This window comes from Podarcis gaigeae (genome assembly GCF_964106915.1).
Source record: "Podarcis gaigeae genome assembly, chromosome: 9".
Classification (NCBI taxonomy): domain Eukaryota; kingdom Metazoa; phylum Chordata; class Lepidosauria; order Squamata; family Lacertidae; genus Podarcis; species Podarcis gaigeae.
Window position 1 is genome coordinate 18,260,028 of NC_139685.1, and position 21,008 is coordinate 18,281,035.

General features: G+C 44.5%; 1 protein-coding gene across 2 annotated transcripts in view; it reads left to right on the top strand.

Annotated features, from left to right (window-relative positions):
- Window positions 1–997: 997 nt before the first annotated feature.
- Window positions 998–21,008, top strand: part of DTHD1 (death domain containing 1) — a 28,051-nt gene continuing 8,040 nt past the window's right edge. For both annotated transcript variants that reach the window (XM_083754897.1, XM_083754898.1), the window contains exons 1-4: window positions 998–1,786; window positions 2,292–2,625; window positions 7,661–7,840; window positions 16,084–16,328. In XM_083754897.1, coding sequence (XP_083611023.1) covers window positions 1,089–1,786; window positions 2,292–2,625; window positions 7,661–7,840; window positions 16,084–16,328 — 1,457 coding nt within the window. In that variant the 5' untranslated portion in view covers window positions 998–1,088. The remainder of the gene's footprint in view (window positions 1,787–2,291; window positions 2,626–7,660; window positions 7,841–16,083; window positions 16,329–21,008) is intronic.

Genomic DNA, 21,008 nt, shown 5'->3' on the forward strand with positions numbered 1-21,008 from the left:
ACGGAAGCGACAGGGAAAGGTCTGATTGAAAAGGCCTCACTTGGACATACATTCTGTAAAACTTAGATTTCCAAAACATGTGGGTCTCGTCCTTGGGAAAGGCTGTCATTACTTCCAATTACAGTGGTACCTGGGTTCTCAAACGCCTTGGCACTCAAACAACTTGGAACCCAAACGCTGCAAACCTGGAAGTAAGTGTTCCAGTTGGCGAACTTTTTTTGGAAGCCGAACGTGCTCCGCTTTGAGTGTTACGCTTCCAATTTGAGTGCCGCACTTCCATTTTGAGTGCCACACTTCCATTTTGAGTGTTACGCTGAGGTCTGTCCGTCTGTTTTTGCCATTTATTTTGTGTTGGTTTTTTTTTTGGGGGGGGGGGGTTGTGTGTGAGACTGTGTGGAACCCAGTTCAGTTACTGATTGACTGGTTGTGTGACTGCAGTGCATTGTTTATTGCTTTCATTTTATGGATCAATGGTCTCATTAGATGATAAAATTCATCTTAAATTGCTGTTTTAGGGGTTGTTTTCAAAAGTCTGGAATGGATTAATCCATTTTGCATTATTTTCTATGGGAAAGTGTGCCTTGGTTTTGGAATGCTTTGGTTTTGGAACGGACTTCCAGAATGGATTAAATTTGAGAACCAAGGTGCCACAGTATTTGCAAGTTGTCAACATTCAATCTCCTGTACTCTTCTAGCCTGCCCAAGAAACAGAATGGGGGATGGCTTTGCAGATTAAGATAAAGTTAGGGGACTGAAGCAATCTTGCTGAGCAATCTTCTGTTAATTACAGGTAAAGGTGGGAGTGCTTGAATAAATCCACCTTTTCTGCAGCCTCCTAAAAAAAAAGCCAAAGGGCTGTAGAAAACAGATAAGGGAACCAAGTTGGGCAATGATAACAGCGTATAAAAATGGAAGGACATGCTTAACCTTTTTACCCGAACAGATCACAAACAATGTATTACCTGTCACATATATTTCTGTTTCCTTCTTCAGAGGGGAGCAGCCTTGCAGACTGGCTTCAGAAATTAAACAAGCTCATCTTACATGTTGCCAAATACTTTGGAGACTTACAAAACCATCTGCTTGAAATGAGCTGCAGAAAATCGGATGATGTGCCGTTTGTTCCGTGTATCCCTTGGAAATCTGTGTGTGATGCTGATAAAGAGAAAGCAAATGGCACGCAGTTATTGGCAGGTGTCAGTCAACCATTTCATGAACCTTCATCCGTACACAGAGGGGGGAATGAAACCCAGATGACAGAAGACAAAACGATGGAAACTGAAGCAGGTTCATCCTCAAACGAAATTATAGCTGGCAAAGAACAGGAATTTTCAGTACTTGTGAAAAATGAAGATCAGCAACAAAAATCCATTGCAGTGCCAAATCAGGACAATGGAATCGGTTCTCAATCAGTGCTATCTCCCACTCAGAAAATTTCAGAAAACAGAGATTTGGAAGACAGTTCAGGAAACAATGGGGGAAACATAACTGTGTCCAGAAAGCTGGAAAACAGCAGCGTAACGCATCTGCAGACGTGTCCTAATCAGGAAAAACAGACAGAGATAAAGGAAGCCCTGAAGCAGATGGGAAATGGGAATTACAGGCTGATAGCCGAGCCAGGCAGGAGTGACAAAGATGTCAATCAAAAGGAGACAAGTAATGAAATTGCCCAAAGCTACCAAGAAAATTGTACAAGGTTAGGAGACTTGCATAAAAACAGTTCCATGCATCAGTCTTCCGGTGAACTGGAAGGAAAGGACAATGAAAGTGGCTGGATGACTAAAGAGTAAGAGCAGGTTGTCTTTTGGGGGAGACACAACAGTAGCCTTCAGGACAGATTCCAGAGGGGGGGGTCATTGTTAGTCTGTTGCAGGAAAAGCAGCTAATAATAATAATAATAATAATAATAATAATAATAATAATAATAATAATATATTTATACTCCACTCATCTGGCTTGGTTTCCCCAGCCACTCTGTGCGGCTCCCAACAGAATATTAAAAACACAATAAAACATAAAATATTAAAAATATTTCGGCCTTGGGAGCCGAACATTCTAGCTCCCGAACGATCGAAAACTGGAAGTGATTGTTCCGGTTTTTGAACTTTCTTTGGAAGCTGAACGTTTGGCGCGGCTTCTGCGGCTTCCAACTGGCTGCAGGAAGCTCCTGCAGCCAATCGGAAGCCACGCCTTGGTTCCTGAACCGTTTCGGGAGTTCAGCAGCTGCAAATCAATTCTAGCTATTGGTCTTCTTTACAGATAATATGGGCACTGTTGTATTTTGTCTGCAGGTTTCTTGTGAAAGCGAATGATCTGAGTGAACCTGAAATAGCCTGTTGCATTAGAGCCCCTCTCAATGTGCTGGAAAATCTAGTCATCCGAGTTGTCAATGATTTGAGTTCACTGGTGGTGGATGGTTCTGAAGAACTGGTCAGCAATGTCATCCATGCTGAGTGCTGCTCTTCTGTTGGCCCACCAACCATTTATTCCATCACCATCGCGATCCCATTTAATTCACGTTACAGAGGAATGTACAAAGATATTATGGTGAAGGTGACTGATGCCAGCTTTCGGTCAAGTTATTTGACTCCTGTTTCCTTGGAAGGGCAACAAGGAAACCAGAAGGTTAGTGAATTATTGTCAAGGTTTGGTGCTCAATCAATCAATCAATCAATCAATCAATCAAATCTTTATTGTGGTCACTGACCAGGGTGGGGTACAATCATTTACAATCTGTAAAACATTTTGGAAAGTTAAAATTATTAAAACAGAAGGTAATAATAGACTATAAGAATCTAAAAGAGCTAAAATAAAATAATAAAAGACTATAAGAATCTAAAAGAGCTAAAATAATCTAAAAGAAGGGTTAGGAGCATTAAACGGATGTGGAAGAGCATAAAAAGTTCGTATATAAAAGGCTATGACTATCAATTTACAAAGCACCCTGGTATGGGTGGTCATTAAATCTAGTTTGTAGCGCAGGACATCAACCGACGGATTTTGAATGCTGCTATGCAGAACCTAGCAACACTGTATGTTGTAGCAGGGTTGGTATCTGAAAGCAGCAGGGAGGTATAGAATTGTCCTGTGCGCCCTAGGTACTTATGGAGTAGTGGGGAGATGAAGTTAATATGGATTTCTCTACAATATAGGTACTGGAGAAGCACATGCTCTATTGTTTCTGTTTGTCTAGAATCACAGGGGACACCAGAAGGCTTTAGATGAAATCACTTCCCGTTTCTAATTCATGGGAAGAAAGCAGGGCTATCACACACCCTGAACCACATATGATGGAGCTCACCTGAAACAGGGAATTTGTGGAGGTCCTCCACCCCCTCTGGCCACATGTAGCTTATTTTATCACAAAGGTCTTCTAGATAAGCATGTGCAGAGTATCAGGGCTGTCACTGAAATCCTCCAAAAGAAACAAGCAGTTAGTCATGCTACAAATTACAGCAGCAGAGTGGGGAAAGGCCACAAAAGTGCTATTTAAGGTACCAGGGGATGCGGGTGGCGCTGTGGTCTAAACCACTGAGCCTCGTGGGCTTGCCGATCAGAAGGTCGGTGGTTTGAATCCCCACTACGGGGTGAGCTCCCATTGCTCTGTCCCAGCTCCTGCCAACCTTGCAGTTCGAAAGCACACCAGTGAAAACAGATAAATAGGTACCACTGTGGTGGGAAGGTAAACGGTGTTTCCGTGCGCTCTGGTTTCCCTCACGGTGTTCTGTTGTGCCAGAAGCAGTTTAGTCATGCTGGCCACATGACCTGGAAAGCTGTCTGTGGACAAACGCTGGCTCCCTTAGCCTGAAAGCAAGAGGAGCACCTCAACCCCATAATCACCTTTGACTGGACTTAACCGTCCAGGAGTCCTTTGCCTTTTTACCTTAAGATAGCTCCTATCTAATGAATACAGTGAGAATGCGCCCCTATCTTCCACTGTCCCCCATCACTAATCTTTCCAAAAAGCCTTCCATTCATGAGCAGTAAGAGCAGATATGCAAATACAGATTCCCCATTTGTTGTTGTTTTGTATATGTTCTGTGGGATCACTCCTCTAAAATACATTAAGTACATTCAATAGGATGGGGCTGGGCTGGACACCCACAATTTTTTGTTCCGGGGCTGCACCTAACAAGGAGGGTGGGTTCAGAGGGAGCCCACTGCCTCTAGCTGGGTGGGAGAATGTTGCTTCAGCAGTATCCTTGCCAGCATTGCCTAGCTAAGGAGGGGGGTGGCAAGGCTGCCATGACTTTCCTCCTCCCAGGTCAGACCTGACCTAGGAGCAGAGCTGTGGCTTGGTGTGTGCAGCCCTGTACAGGAAAGAGGCAGTGCAGTGGCAACACAGCTGCCGTCTATTATTATTAATTATTATTATTATTATTAATTGAATTTATATACCGCCCCATACTGTAGCACTGTGATGGCCTGGGATTCCGATTCAGAGGACGAACCAGAGGAATCCCGGCCTGCACAGGAGTCCCCGCCTCCAGGGCCGGCTGAACTGGGGCAAGGCCTAGATGCTGAAGAGCCGGCACCTGTGGCAGAGCACCAGGAGCTGGCCCCAGGTGAAACCCTTCTGGCCCCAGAGGGGCTTGAGGACTCAGTGGCTACAGGTGAGCCTCCTCCAGGGCCCAGTAACCCTTCGGCCTCTCCTGATCTGCAGAGGCTTAGGGCAGAGAGGCGAAGGGAACTGGTGGCTCCCAGGAGGAGTGCTCGCCTTAAGGTCAGAGGAGGCGGGGCTCCTGGGGGCCGGGACCGCCCCTGGCCTTAGAAGAGGATAAAAGCCCAGTCAGCCCGGCACCAGGTTGCGGGAGCAACGTCGTTGTTGGCTTCGGACCTTCCTGTGTTCCTGATCCCTGCTCGGCCTCCTGTTCCTGACCATCCGGTGCTCCTGTTCCCTGCTTGGCCTCCTGTTCCTGACCATCCGGTGCTCCTGTTCCCTGCTCGGCCTCCTGGTCCAGCGTTCCTGTTCCCCGCCCGGCTCTCCGCCTCGGACCTCGCCCCTCTTCGTGTGGACTCTGCTTACGCCCACGGTACCTTACCCCCGGGACCAGCACAAGCACCCTGCTTGTGGTTAACGCTTAGCTGGAATGAAATATTCAACGCAGCAATAGAGAAATTAAAATAATAATTTATTTGTCAGAGAAATAAATGATAGGCACAGTGGTATATGGTTACCAAAGCTCTGCCCCCTCCAGCCCTGATGGCCAGCACTTATATTTCCTCAGCCCAGCCCCCTTGCTCCTCCTTTGGCTGCCTCTGTCCAATCAGCCTGGTTGAAATTCCTATTGGCTGTTTGCTAGAACCAATCATAAAAGATACACCCATTTCCTATTACCTTTTATGGGAGACAAAGAGCTATATTTCCTTCTATCCATAAATGGCAGACAAGTAGCCATATATCTTACATTTGCCTCGACAAGGCACCTTAATTACCAGATCACCTTTTGCCCCTGTTGCCCCTGCATTCCAAAACAAATGGCTAAAACAAATGGCTCGTGGTATTAAATTCTATCTAAACAGAGATATTGGGTTCACATTCTCACACACCATCAATGAAATAAGAATCTAACATAAGAATTTAACATTTCTTACTTTCTAAATCCTTTGCCTAATTATATTAAGCCAACAAATCTCATACATAACATAGATAGCATTTTAGAAGAAAAGGCCTTTGCAAAGTAAAAAGGAACTCAGTAAAAAAGCTTCAAAAGAAGCCTCTTCAGTTTACACCCTCCTTTCCCAGCCAGCTGCTTTTCCCATTAGCTCTTCCCAAAATTTATTGCCATTTAGCTCTCTCAGTATACCTTAAACCTTAGGAAAATATGGCTAGAGTCTGATGGGAGGCACATGGTATTATTTTCTGTTAAACAATAAATCTTACTATTTACCAACTCTTAATTAGTGTTTTTGCAGCTTGATTGTATTCTGTAATATGTTGGGTCAGTGTAACATTTGCTCCCAGCCTGTAATTCCCTTTTACAACTTTGAGAAACTTGTCTCCTGCTACTGCTATAAATCAGGGGGGCCCTTGTTCAGGAGAGCAGGAAGCGAAACAACTGCTCTTAGCCAGTACTTAGCCAGCTGGTTTCTGCCTGGCATGAAACATACAAACATTTGCAAATATATCTTTAAGCTGATTTTAAAATACAGGCCTTGATCAGATGCCTCAATACCACAAAACCTATAAAACCACAAAATATATAATCAAAATAAAAACCACCGAATCCCCCCCCCCCCAAGAAAAACCCACCACATTTTAAAAGGGCATAGGATGCAAATCAAATCAACCAAAGGCCTGGTTAAAAAGGAATGTTTTTGTCTGGCACCTTCACTATACATTATACTCTACTGGGGAGAGCATTCCACAGATGGGGAGCCACTGCAGAGAAGGCCCCTTCTTGTGTCGCCACCCTCTAGACCTCTCGAGGAGGAGGCACGTGAAGAAGGGCCTCAGAAGATGATCTATGGGACCCGGTAGGTTCATATGGAACCTTGGTTCTTCTCCACTCTGCCCCCGGGTCAGGCCTGGCAGAGCTGCCACTCAGAGCCAGGCTCCAATGAGGGAGCCGGGGGGGTGGTACCTGGTCATGTACCCTCTCAAAAATGTGCATGCGCATGTAACATCAGCACACACTGTAGGCATGCTGTGCATGGCCCCGGGCACCCACGGTCCCGGGGCAAGTCGGCTGGCCTGGTCCCCAGATATTGCTGGACTACAACTCCCATCATCCCTGATCACCGGTGCTAGGGATGATGGGGCTTGTAGTCCAACAACACCAGGGGACTCAAGTTTTAGAAAGGCTGATCTAGAATAAGGTAAAGGGTAAAGGGACCCCTGCCCATTAGGTCCAGTCGTGGCTGACTCTGGGGTTGCGGTGCTCATCTCGCTTTATTGGCCGAGGGAGCCGGTGTACAGCTTCCGGGTCATGTGGCCAGCATGACTAATCCGCTTCTGGCGAACCAGAGCAGTGCACAGAAATGCCGTTTACCTTCCCGCTGGAGCGGTACCTATTTATCTACTTGCACTTTGATGTGCTTTCGAACTGCTAGGTTGGCAGGAGCAGGGACTGAGCAACGGGAGCTCACCCCGTCACAGGGATTCGAACCACCGACCTTCTGATCGGCAAGTCCTAGGCTCTGTGGTTTAACCCACAGCGCCACCCGCGTCCCTGATCTAGAATAAGAGATATCTTTAAATAATGTAAACATTGACCAACCAAGGGCTGCCATTAGTGTCACTTCAAAGCACTGGGGAAATTAGAATGGAGGTTTACAGACCCCACTAGCAGGGCAAGGATCTGCACTCGTGACCCTACTGGGTCTCAAACAATTGCCCCAGGATGCCAGGTGCTGCTGCCGAGTCTGGGCAGTCCCCATCAGAATTGCTCCTTATTTGATATATTACCAAAGCAGTGAGGGAAGAGACCACAGGAAGTGATACTCATATCTTTGCGGTAGCTAAAACTGCAAAGCAGCTACATTTCTGTGGCTGTCAGATAAAGTTGCCCGGAAACAGAACGGAGAAAGCAATCTTTCTCTGTGGTTGTTAACTCTCAAGTTACTTTCCTTTTATATCTCTGATTCATGCTGGCTTCCCAGGTTAGAATTCGTTTATCGTTATCCACTTCAGCATTTTTCACTAATTTCTATCACGCAGGGGACTTTTGCGGAGGTGAAAACCAGCCAGCTTGGCCTTTTTTCGGTGGTTTCCTGCTTAAAGACGGAAACTGTCACCATTCCAAAGAAAGGACTTTCACGGAAGCTAAGTATGGACCCCAGAATTTCATTTTGCTGGCCTCCATCAACTTTTACTTCTCGAGTAACAATGCACCTAAAGGTATGCTTTTAAAAAAACACAATTCGCTGGGGGCAAAAGGGTATAAACACCTTAATTTATTTTATTTTTATTTTTTTGAATATTTTATTAGTTGAATATAAGAACAACATATAATCAAATACAAGCAATCAGATACAGTTTTCCCCTAACCCCCCCCCAAAAAAAAACAGCTTCAACTACGTCCAGGTAATTACATTAGTAATATAATCAAATAAAAAATTGTTTCTACAGTTGCTGGTTTAAGAAATATCATTCCACATGCTCCCATGTGTCTTAGGTGGTTTAAATGCATGCTCTTTCTTTGATGCACATGTAATAAAGGAGGACTACGTGATGTTAAAGTTATGTAGTTTCTCATGTTGTTTTCTTTCATGTACCCTTTCTGTTAATTTTTCCATCAATATTAATTCCCAGACATAAGCATACCAAACTTTATATAGGTTCACGTTTAATGTCCTCCAGGGTCTAGCAACAGCAGGACGTGCTGCAGTTATAAGAAGCACAGTGAGTCTTTGTCTCTAAGAAACACCTTGCTTTATTAGCAGAGATCAGGGAATGGCTATAGGAGAAGCTGGGCTATAGGAGAAGCCCAAAATCGGTAGGAGTAGCTCATGGGCAAAATGGTTCCAACGGTGGAATGGTTCCTGGATGCCCTATCCACCTAAAGCCCTCATGACACCCCTCATCCTCCTATGGGTTCTTGTGAGAGCCAGCTGGGAGGGTCAAACCCCCTATTTCCAACCCCCAGAGTAGAGAAATGGTGCCCCACACTCAGGGCTCACAGAGCTGTGGCTTTTCAGAACATAGTGAAGACCTACAGTAAACTGATACCCAAGAAAAGATTTGTTTCTGCATGGCCATGTTGGTGAAGCTCAGCTGGGGAATGGAGCATGGTGCATGGGCCATGACTGAGAGGTCCAGTAGATGGGACCTGCCATATAACTTCCATATAACTTTTTTTAAAAAAATCATTTTCAGGAAATTGAGTTTGCAGATTCCCCTTACAACACAGGTGTAGGAAGAAAGTATGGCAAGGTTTCTGCTCCATATGACTTTAGGCACGTAAGGTTAGCAATTAGTGAAGGAAAGAGTCTGCAAAGTTTTGTTCTTTTCCTTCTTTAATAATAAAAATATAAATATATATTATTTATAATAATATTTAAACCCCGCCCATCTGGCTGGGTTTGCCCAGCCACTTTGGGAGGCTCCCAACAGAATATTAAAAACATGATAAAACAGCAAACATTAAAAGCTTCCCTAAACAGGGCTGCCTTCAGATGTACAGGTTAAGAACAGTTTCAGGTTAAGAACGGACTTCCAGAACAAATTAAGTTCTTAACCAGAGGTAGCATTGTATTCTAAAAGTCAGCTGTTTATTTACTTGACATCTGATGGGAGGGTGTTCCACAGGGCAGGTGCCACTACCAAGAAGGCCCTCTGCCTGGTTCCCTGTAACCTCACTTCTCACAGCGAGGGAACTGCCAGAAGGCCCTCGGTGTTGGACCTCAGTGTCCAGGCTGAATGATGGGGGTGGAGACGCTCCTTCAGGTACACTGGGCTGAAGCCGTTTAGGGCTTTCAAGGTCAGCACCAACACTTTGAATTGTGCTCGGAAACGTATTGGGAGCCAATGTAGGTCTTTAAACAAGTGGCCTCTGTGCCATATAACAAACTGCTTTTGAAAGGCCTTTCAGGACCAAACTAAACTTTATTTTTATTGCCTTGTGCATGTGTGCGTGCTTTAAAAATGTAAAACCAGGCATGGCTTTGCAGGTGAAATTAACATTGAGACCACATCATGGGTGCAAGTAAGATTCAACCTGCCTCTCTCCAGCCATTATCCTGATCCCAACTTGCATGATAATGAATCTTGGGGGGCTTCTATTAATACTAATGGGAGCTTTCCCAACCCCAAAGATAGATTTTCTTTTTTGGTATGAGAATCATTCCTGGGGAGGAATGATCATCATACACAAACCTCCCTGTATGTTGTGATCCCTACCCCCTCAAATGGCTGGTATTAATTAAAAAGCAACAACCAGTCATGGTTGCTAACAGCACAATAAAAGAAAGATGGATTTTGGCCCTTGGTTTCAAAAGGGTATTGCTATGTGGCATGCCAGGCTACCATTCAAGAAACAAACTCAAACAATGTAGAACTAATTGTGCATTTCTTTAGACTCCGGGCAACATCTCAAGCAATTCACAAATGTAACTGCCAATATGTTGCTCATCTTCCTTTTAGTACAGTGGCTGGGAGCCTATGTTGTTGCTGTTCCTGTTAAGAGATTCTTGATATTGAGAAATAGAGGCTGTCATTCACTTCATCCCTGGGTGGCAGTAAAAGCTTGGGAAAGAACGGCTAGACATTTACCATTGCGTATTTATCCTGCAATGTTAACTATGCAGTTCGTTGTTCAGCTCCTGTGTGGCTGCATTTTTCCTGGGAGGTATTTTGGGTTTGTCTATCGTCTTTATCATTCAGTCATCTTCTTTCATGATGCCCTACATTTCCGGGAGTGTGTTTGTGTGCTTGCATTATCCTCCTGAGAAATGTTGGTTGGACAAGGTACCGCCGGAACGGGCAAGCAGCATGATGTACTGTGTTCGGATAGCTTACAGGCGAAATAGCTCTTCATGTCCATTGTTCCCTAAGGACTCGTACTTGGAAAGAGCTCTGACAATTGCGTGTCGAGGTCCCCAAGTCACCCCAAATACAGTGGTGCCTCACAAGACAAAAATAATCCGTTCCGCGAGTCTCTTCGTCTAGCGGTTTTTTCGTCTTGCGAAGCAACCCTATTAGTGGCTTAGCGGCTATTAAAGGCTTAGCGGCTTAGCGGCTAGAAGGCTATTAGCGGTTTAGCGGCTTAGAAAAAGGGGGGAGTGAAAAAAATTGCAAGACTCGCAAGACGTTTTCGTCTTGTGAAGCAAGCCCATAGGGAAATTCGTCTTGCGAAGCGCATCGAAAAACGGAAAACCCTTTCGTCTAGTGGGTTTTTCGTCTTGCGAGGCATTCGTCTTGCGAGGCACCACTGTAACTCACACATCCCAAAGAAATTTTGTTTAAGGTTTTTGGCATAATTTTGGCCACAACTTTATTAAAATACAAAAATGTGAGTGGTTGCTTAGGCATTGGTTGCGACTATCTGCCCCCAGTGGGGACAGACTGACATTTTGCAAGCCTGTGAAAGTCAGAAAAGAGGAATACATTTTGGGGATAGCGACAGAGCAGGGAACCTGCCCTCAGCCCTCCCCAAATGCAACCAGGGGCTGTTGCATGGCCCTAGCCCCTTGACAGGGTTCGGACAAAAGCAATGGTGAGCCCCTGTATACCCTTGCAGCAGCAGCATTAGAGGGGCAGGCACAGCCAATCCATGCCCCCTCCACCAACCAATTCCATAAAACCAATGCCTAACCGCAACCTTAGAAGTTGTGACGATTTGCTACGCAGTAGGCAAAAAACCAGATGGCACCAGCCAATCAGCCAAATGGACAAAAATTCCTACTGGGTCCCTGCCCCAAGAGCAGACGACCCCATGACAGGCATAGCAAGGTCAATGCGAACAACCCTAAATATAGGAAGGGGGGGACGGGCAGTCTGATGTACGCAGTGAGAAGAGGAAGCTCTACGCTTCGTGCAGGGAGTTTTAACGTTTCTAGCTGTCAATCACAAAAATGGCAACATTAACTTATTCCCAACAACAAGGGAAGCCCAGTCGCAACCATGGCCAATGAACAATTAGCCCGTCCCACAATTTTGGAGTGTCTTGTTAGCCCCCACCGCAACCTGTGCTCTCCATGAAGGAGAACACGCTATAGCAATGTTGTTCCCTGTTTTGGGGAGCCATCAATTGCACCAACAGTCGTCGCACCAACCCACACCCTCCTATCATACCTATTTCCATGTCTGCCCAGCAACTCTAACTAAATAAAGTGAGGAAAGACTGCCAAGCAGGGCTGGCCCAAGATATTTTGGCACCTGAGGCAGACCCCAAAATGGCACCTCTCCTTCCCACCGGGGAAGAATGGGTGAGGAAAGAACTATATCAGGAACAAATACACTGAGATCTGCTGCCCCTGTGGATTCTGCCGCCTGAGGCAGTTGCCTACCCTTGCCTCATAGATGGGCCAGACCTGCTGCCATGCTTAACAGAACTGGAACAAAGGGTCAATAATTATTATAAGGAAGGGAGCAACAGCTAGCGTAGCTGCTCTGCAGATATTCCAACCAATTGGTGTGCATTTAATTAGTAAAGCAATAAGAGATAATTTGACTCAAATGAATTCTTTATATTCCACGTGCTTTGGCAGTTGGTTGTTCTCTGTTGCCTGTTCTAATCTACATTTCGCTTTACAGTAGGCAGCAAAACAAGAGCAGAAGTTGTTGCTCATTTCATTCGGCAGATGCCCTCAGGAACTCAGTCCCATCTGCCAGACATATAAAGGGAAGTTCTCCATGGAGAGAAGGGGGATTCCCCTCTGTGCAGTCAGGCCATTCATTCGCTTATAGAAAAGGGAAGTCCTTGAATGTACATGAGAGCATTGGGTCATGGCCTGTGGCCATCGTTCTGTGCAGTCAGCGAGCTTTTGTCATGTGTAATGGGAGAACAGCCGCATGCGTTGCTTCATAGTGGTCTTAAATCAGAGGAAAGGATGGATTTGGTAAAAATGGCAAGTTTCTGGGCCGTTATTTTTAGTGAAATGATGCATCTCAAAATGGAGAACTTGAAAGTGGTCCAAGGGCTGGGGATTGGCACAACCTTCCTTTGACCTTCTGAAAGTGCCCTCCCACTGCCAACAATATGAGCTGCTGAACAGGACTTCGGATTGCAGTTGTCTGTGGGACAAGGAGTACCATTTTGCTGGTGTTATTCTCTTTTATTAGATTTCAATTTGATCCTGACTTTTTTTTTAGGAGGTAATTTAATTATTGTTTTATGCCAATGTTATATATTTGATGTTAGCCATCCTGAGCCCGGTTTCAGCCGGGGAGGGCAGGATACAAATAAAAGATTATTATTATTATTATTATTATTATAGCAGTGGCGCTCAAAGGGTGTGGTGCATCACACTGGTGTGGCAGGAGAGGAATGCAAGTGTAGCAGGAAGATTCAAGGACAGTCAAACAAACATTTCATTGTACAGTCAAACCTCGGTTGTCAAACATAATTCATTCTGGAAGACCATTCGACTTTCGAAACGTTTGATAACTGAAAACTGAAAGTGGAAGTCTCAATACAATAGGGAAACTCAAAATGGAAGCTGCATAGCATGTTCGGCCTCTGAAAATTGTTCAAAAACTGGAGCAGTTACTTCTGGATTTTCGGAGATCGGGAGCTGAAACGTTCCAAAACGAAGGCGTTCAGAAACCAAGGTTTGACTGTAATATAGTACAGCGGTACCTCGGGTTAAGAACTTAATTCATTGTGGAGGTCCGTTCTTAACCTGAAACTGTTCTTAACCTGAAGCATCACTTTAGCTAATGGGGCCTCCCGCTGCCGCCGTGCCGCTGCTGCCGCGATTTCTGTTCTCACCCTGAAGCAAAGTTCTTAACCTGAGGTAATATTTCTGGCTTAGCGGAGTCTGTAACCTGAAGTGTCTGTAACCTGAAGCGTCTATAACCTGAGGTACCACAGTATAGTGTAGTGTAGTGTAGTGTAGTGTAGTGTAGTGTAGTATAGTATAGTATAGTATAGTATAGTATAGTATAGTATAGTATAGTATAGTATAGTATAGTATAGTATAGTATAGTATAGTATAGCATAGTATCAAAATGAGAGCAAGAGCATTAAGTGATACTGAGATACTGGGTGTTTTTCAAGGAATTTCTTATCAATAAGAAATTCAATGTGGTGCAAGCAAATGTTTATTCTGAAAGTGTGGCCCAGAGAAGAAAGTTTGAAAACCACTATTCTAAAGCATCATATTCATACAGCAGTATGGTGTAGCAGTTAAAGTGCTAGACTAGGACCTGGGAGACGAGGGTTCAAATCTCCACTCCCAGACTCTCCAAGTGTCCCTATTTTCCAGGGACAGTCCTGGATTTACAGAAGCTGTCCCAGTTTCTGATCTGATCCCGAAATGTTCTTTTCTTTACGGCATCACTATTTTCACCGGAGGAATGTTTAGGGATACGGTAGGACGTCCCCATTTTCATCAGAGAAATGTTGGAGGGTAAGGAATAGGACATCCCTATTTTCATTGGAGAAATATTGGAGGGTACGTCTATTTTCATCAGAGAAATGTTGGAGGCTATGGACTCTGCCACGAAACTCACAAGGTGACCTTGGGCCAGTCACTCACTATCAGCCTAACCAACCTCACAGGGTTGTTGGGAGGATAAAATGTAGAGGAAGAGAAAGATATAGGGCACCTTGAACTTTCCAGAGGAAAGGTGGGGTAGGGATGTAATAAATAATACAGGACTGGTGCCACGTTTGGCAGGATCCTTTGGCATCTTCCCATGGTGAGGGTAGGCAGGTGCAACAACAACACACACACAAGTCAGTCTAGCTGGCCCTGGAGCAACACTGTCCCAGGGCCCCAGAGAAATTGTGGGGGGATTAAAATGTAGGATCCTGCCAGGAGTGTTAGGCCCAGGAATCTGTAAATCAGCTTGTTGGATTGGTGATGGGAACTCCTGATGGTTCAGGTCATCCAAATGGTTCTGCCCACAGATGTTGGGCCTGCTTGACTGTGAAGAATGATCAATAATAATGGTAATAACATGGACAATTCTCTTATTCTAACTCTGTTACACCAATCAGCGCTTTCTGTTGTACTGCTCTTTTAAGCTAGTTGCGTGTGTAGGTCCCCAAGCCACCCCTCAAAATAATTCACACATCACACATAATTTTAGTTTTAGGTTTTTGGGCACTATTTTGGCCACAACTTTATTAAAATACAAAATCCGTGAGTGGTTGCTTAGACATTGGTTATGACTATCTGTCCCCCCGCCTGGGACAGAACTGACATTCCGAACTCCGTCGGAAGCCAGTTGTAGGGAAAGACAATGTTGGGGATCAGTTGAGCTGAGCGTCAGTCCCTCACCGCTCACCCAACCAGTTCCCCAAGGCTTGCTGGCCCTGGTCCCATTTCAGAGATTGGACAAAACCGTGGCAAGCCCCAAGATTCCTTTAATGGAATTCCCTTCCAGCACCATTGGAGGGGCAGGCACAGCCTATCCTGACCCCTCCACCACCAGCTTTTTATAACCAATGCCTAACCACAACCTTACAAGTTCTGACGAATTGCTAAGTAGTAGGCAAAAACCAAATGGCACCAGCCAATCAGCCAAATGGCAAAATTCCTACTAGGCCCCTGCACCAAGGCAGACGACCCCATGACAGGCATAGCAAGGTCAACCGGAACACAGGGCGAGTGGGCGGGTGATCCGATTCACTCTGCTAAAGAGAAAGCAAAAGGCAGAGTGCCCCAATATTTAAAGACTATGGTCCCACCCACCAATTTGCTAAATGCAATTTGCCCCAGCAACCCAGTCAGCCAATCGTTGCACCAGGCAATAGCCATTAACCTGCCTGGAAACACAGGGCTGGCCTGGTGGCCCACACCGCAACATGCACTCTCATTTTAGGGAGAACACGCTTTCCCTAATTCTGGTAGGTATTTGTTCCACAAACAGGCTGCAGTCCTGTGTAATCTCAGAAGGATGTTCCACTATGTCCAATGGGGTGTATTTCCTAGTAAGTGTGTTTAGGATTACAGCTGTAACCTATGGCACGACCCTCGGTGACATCAGGGGAGAGCCTATAGTTGGATTAGCATCAACAGGCTCCACCTACTGGTGAATAAACCCCACTTGTTTGAGTGATCCAATGCCTAAGCCAATACCTTTTCACTGCAATAAAGTTGTGGCCTTTCCTTGCCCATTAACCTTATATCACGTGTCCTTGTGTATTCATTTCACATTGCGGGGGTCGGGTCCTCGAACCACAACCTATTGATACTGTTACAGTGTAACTCATTAAAAGCTGCATGGCATCAATACAGACACATTGTGAAGGTTTTATTTATTAAAACATGCTTCATGTTGACTAATTAAATATAGATAGAATGTCATTTAAAAACATCCTGCTAGAAAGAATATTTGTAACAAGGTGAATTAAAAGAGGGTGGGGAAGCATTTATATTTCACTGGTATGAAGGCAAATTTCAGAAATGTAGATTTTTCTGGCAACAAGTGATGCTAAAATCATAAATCCTAAAACCACAATATTTATGCAGGTGCAACCAATTGAGCCATCCCTGATTTCCATGTTAAAAACAAAGAATGACATGTATCATTCAGTGGTGTCTACTAGCCCTCTGGTGTATCTGCAACATCCTTCATCGCGGCCATTCAACAAATCCATCACAATTATTCTGCCTTGCCCTCCAAATCAAGAAAAGAAGATGGAAGGAAATAAAAAAGACCAGGGGAGAGCTATGAGTGCATCCATACCCAGAGTTACAACTGTGCATCAATTTCGGTGAGACAAAACAGTTCCTTGGAAACTATGCATTTATATTTTTATATTTTTAAAACATACAACAAACTTTAAGTTTCCAAGCTTTTAATGGGTTTTTTATAGTATGATTATTCTTTTCCCCCCATGCTGTTCTTTAAGTGATTGTTTTAAAAACTTCTCTTGCTGTCAGTTTTTATTGTATTAAGATGTATGCTTACATCCCAGAGAGCTTTTCTATGCCAAAAGCTGGTATATGAATACAGTGGGACCTTGGTTCTCAAACATAATCGTTCTGAAAGTCCATTCCAAAACCAAAGCGTTCCAAAACCAAGGCACACTTTTCCATAGAAAGTAATGCAAAACGGTTTAATCCATTCTAGACTTTTAATAACAACCCCTAAAAGAGCAATTTCATATGAATTTTACTATCTAACAAGACCATTGATCCATAAAATGAAAGCAAGAATCAATGTACTGTACTATAAAATAAATAAGAAAGTATTGTAGATGATAGTCATTGTTTGGATGGGGGGCTTTTATCCATTTCCGCAGTCACACAATCAATCAATCAGTAGCTGCACTGGGTTCCACTCAGTCACAAAAACAAATTAACTGAAAAAGCCCCCAAAACAAAAATGTAAAATAAACAGCAAAAACAAAAGCGCCAAACTTTATCCATTCCGGGAGTCCATTTGACTTCCAAAATGTTCAAAAACCAAGGTGCAGCTTCTGATTGGTGCAGGTGTCCCGAAAACAATAGCCAACAGCCAAATCGGACGTTCGGCTTCCAAAAAACATTAGAAAACCAGAACCCTTACTTCCCAGTTCTCATCATTTGAGTACCAAGGCATTTGAGAACCAAGGTACCACTGTATTCTTTTTCCCCCATGCCGTTTCTTAAGTGGTGGTTTTTAAAATTTATCCTGCTGCCAGTTTTTATTGTATTAAGATGTATCCTTGCATCCCGGAGACCTTCTATGCTGAAAGCTGGTATATGAATATTTTTAAATGAAATATATAAATATTTCAAACCAGTTCCTGTAGGTACTCACTCTGCAGAGAGGGCAACATTTTGTGAGTGACAAAGCATCAGATATTACTGGACCCCAGAGCCAATAAGGGGTGCATGGGGGGTTAGGGGAGGGATAGAACCTTTGGTGGGGGGACAAGTCATGCTTCTTCTGGGAGTAGTTTGTCCACTTCTGGTCCCCACCCTGCACTCAGCTCTCACCTGTGGCTCCTAGAGGCTGTCAGCATGTGACAGCGGCCACACCAAGGGAATGGTTTTGACTGGCCGGCTAAACCAGATGAGGGTAGCTGATGGGTCTCAAACCCTGTGTGAGTCAGGGTCTTCCCCTGCATGTGAAGACAGGCTCTGGTGGATTGAGTGGAAGGGACCAATAGCGGGACCAATGGTCAAGAAGGTGGTTTCTGTACATGCTGCAGAGAGAAATGAGAAGGGCTCATCAACCTGGGAGTGGAGTTCAACTCTGCTCCTAAACTTCCACTGCCTTGTAGGTGTCAGGCTGTAGGGAATCGGTTTCCTCCCCCCGTGGCAGTAGATAAGCAGAACAAAGGAAAGTCTTCTTACCAGTTAGAAACTTTAATAATCACAGCAAGAGAACAAAGAACTCATCTCCTAGAAATGGCGGTGCTCCCACTTAAGGTTCACCCCCCCCTTCCGTCCCTATGAATCCACATCACTTCTACGTCTTGTAATCTGAGTCTATACCTTCTGTGCTTTGTGTGCTTTCTGTTCTGAGACTTTCTGAGCTCTTCTTGACCTTGGGGAGAGTGGATGAACACTTTCCAGAGACAGTGAATCTGTTAACCCTCTCTCTTCCAGTGTTTCTTCTGCTAGCTGTTCTCCATCCAGTATTTCCCAGCTTCTCCCTTCTGAACTATGACCCTCTGCAAACCACTGTTCCAAATCTATACTGTCCTCCTGCTCCTGGGAAGATTCCTGGGAAGATCCGGAGCAGGAGCAGGAGCAGGGGGAGGGGGGGCTCCAACCATTCCTGCTCAGTGTAGCCCTCCCCAGCACAGTCTCTGACAGCAGGACATCTTCAGGAGAAGAAAAGGCTAAAGGGTAAACCCTACACAAATTCAGAGTGCAGCCCATAACATGGTTGGATGGAACCTTGTATGCCTTCTTTTGGCAACACAAGCCAAGCTGGTGCCAAATGTATTGCTCTGCTTTCCTTTGGACCATACCAGCGAGTCTTGTCCTCTGGGCAGCTCAGGACCTCCATACAAAGTCCAGCTCCTCAAGAGCTTCAAAAGCCAGCCTGAAATTTCTCAGCGACCTTTCCTAGGTAGCTTCCGCATTTGATTTGATTTATTTTTCTGTAATCAAATTAGATTCCCCCCCCCCTCTAAAAATAGCATCCAGGCTGCTAAAAGGTGTGGCTTCAGATACATTCCAGAAAGTGGTTTTATTTGAACAAGAGGGACGTACAACAAAACAGTGCAATGTGGAATGCTGCTCTTCTGGATTCCAGTCACTCTGTTCCATTACATGCTGTCCTCTCAGGTTTCCATTTCCCCTGTCAACAGTTGGTCAACAAGGTGAGACTGGAAAGTTCAGTGAATGGTCACAGAAATCGGACAGCAAGAAATATTCAAATATACAACATTGCAGGCCTTCAAAATAAGCCTCCTCTGATAGAATGCACCGTTGACAACGTACGTAGAACTCTTGGAAACTTCTGGAGAAGTCCTCTTTTCATACTGCTTTCAGTTCCCTCATCATAGCAGTTGGATTTGTAAAATGTTACAGTTCTCAGGTTTGGAAATCCAGTGGGGCCAGATCGGGAGAATATGGAGGGTGGGACAACTCGGTAACCTCAGTAATGATTTCACGCGGAATATGCAATTTTTCCACCATCGTTCAGACGGACAAATGCTGATCCCGCATCAATAACTCACAAACTCTGTCGACACTTACCTCTGTTCTGCTCATCGACGGTCTGCCATCTTTGATGGTTTTCCACCCTTTGTGGAAACTCTTAAACCACTCATACACTGTCTTTCGAGTTATAGCTTCAACTCCGTACACAATTGTGAGCATTTCGTGGGTTTCCAATGCTGATTGTATGTTCGAATATTTCTCGCTGTCTGATTTTTGTGACCATTCACCAAACTTTCTGGTCACACCTTGGATGAGCACATTCCGTCTCCACTGAGCAATTGTTGTGGGGGGGGGGGGTGTTGCGGTGGAACAAGTCTTTTCCACTTAGCATTTTTTCAGAAGTGTGTCTTTTTTGTTTGTTTTGTTTGTTTTGTGTTATTGTGTTGTTGTTTTTTGTACTTCTGTAAATCTTGTGATTCCTCCAAAACTCCTGACTCTTGTGCATGGGTGGTACAATTTTGGCTACCCAAGCATTGGCACCCAGAACGCTGGAAATAATGTGAAATGCTAGCTTCAGCATAGGCTATTGGTGGCAGTTATGGAAACCACCAGCGTTGACTACTGACTAGAAAGGATGCAAGGATCTAAACAGAAGAGGTTAACTTTTCACTTTGGACAACAGAACTAGCTCAGTTCGTAGAGCATAATACTCTTAATCTCAAGGTTATGGGTTCAAATCCCATGTTGGGCAAAAAAATCCTGGTGGTGGGGGTTGGGCTAGATGACCCTCATGGTCCCTTCCAACTCTACAATTTTTTGAAAACAGGCTATATAGCAGCTTATACAGAACAACAAACCCCTGTGTTGCAAATTTAACACAAGAAACAATGCAAGCAACACGAAGACCAGTATACTAGATAGCACTGCAGTTCTTATTGCATGATATACATGATTTAGTACAACAAAAACAAAATGTGTACACTTATAAATGCTCAAATATATTTGAAATCAAATGAACACACGTCTGTCAATCTTTGAAAGTCCATAGAATTATAATAAGTCTATAGTTGAAACAAAGTAATAGATGCTATCCTGTGCTCTAAGCGGTAAAACATTTTTTAGGCATTCATGGTTCCGAAGTAGTAAGTGAATAACAACATAGGACAGTGATCCCGGCTAATCTGACTGTTTCGCTGGAATCTTCTTCAGCACAACTACAAAAGAATTCAAATATGAAACAAGGACATGTGTACATGAAAACTATATAAACTTCACACATTACAACCCATATGCTACAACTTCAATAAGAAGAACAAAGATTAACAGACGTGTGTTCATTTGATTTCAAATATATTAGAGAATTTACAAGTGTACACATTTTGTGTACTAAATAATGTATAAAGGTAAAGGGACCCCTGACCATTAGGCCCAGTTGTGACGGACTCTGGGGTTGCGGCACTCATCTCACTTTATTGGCCGAGGGAGCCAGCGTACAGCTTCCGGGTCATGTGACCAGCATGACTAAGCTGCTTCTGGCGAACCAGAGCAGCGCACGGAAACGCTGTTTACCTTCTGGCCGGAGCGGTACCTATTTATCTACTTGCACTTTGACGTGCTTTCGAACTGCTAGGTTGGCAGGAGCTGGGACCAAGCAATGGGAGCTCACCCCGTCACGGGGATTCGAACCGCTGACCTTCTGATCAGCAAGTCCTAGGCTCTGTGGTTTAACCCGCAGCACCACCCGCGTCCCTAAATCATGTATATCATGCAATAAAAATTGCAGTGCTATCTAGTATACTGGTCTTCGTGTTGCTTGTATTGTTTGTTGTTGTATATAGCAGCTTATGCTA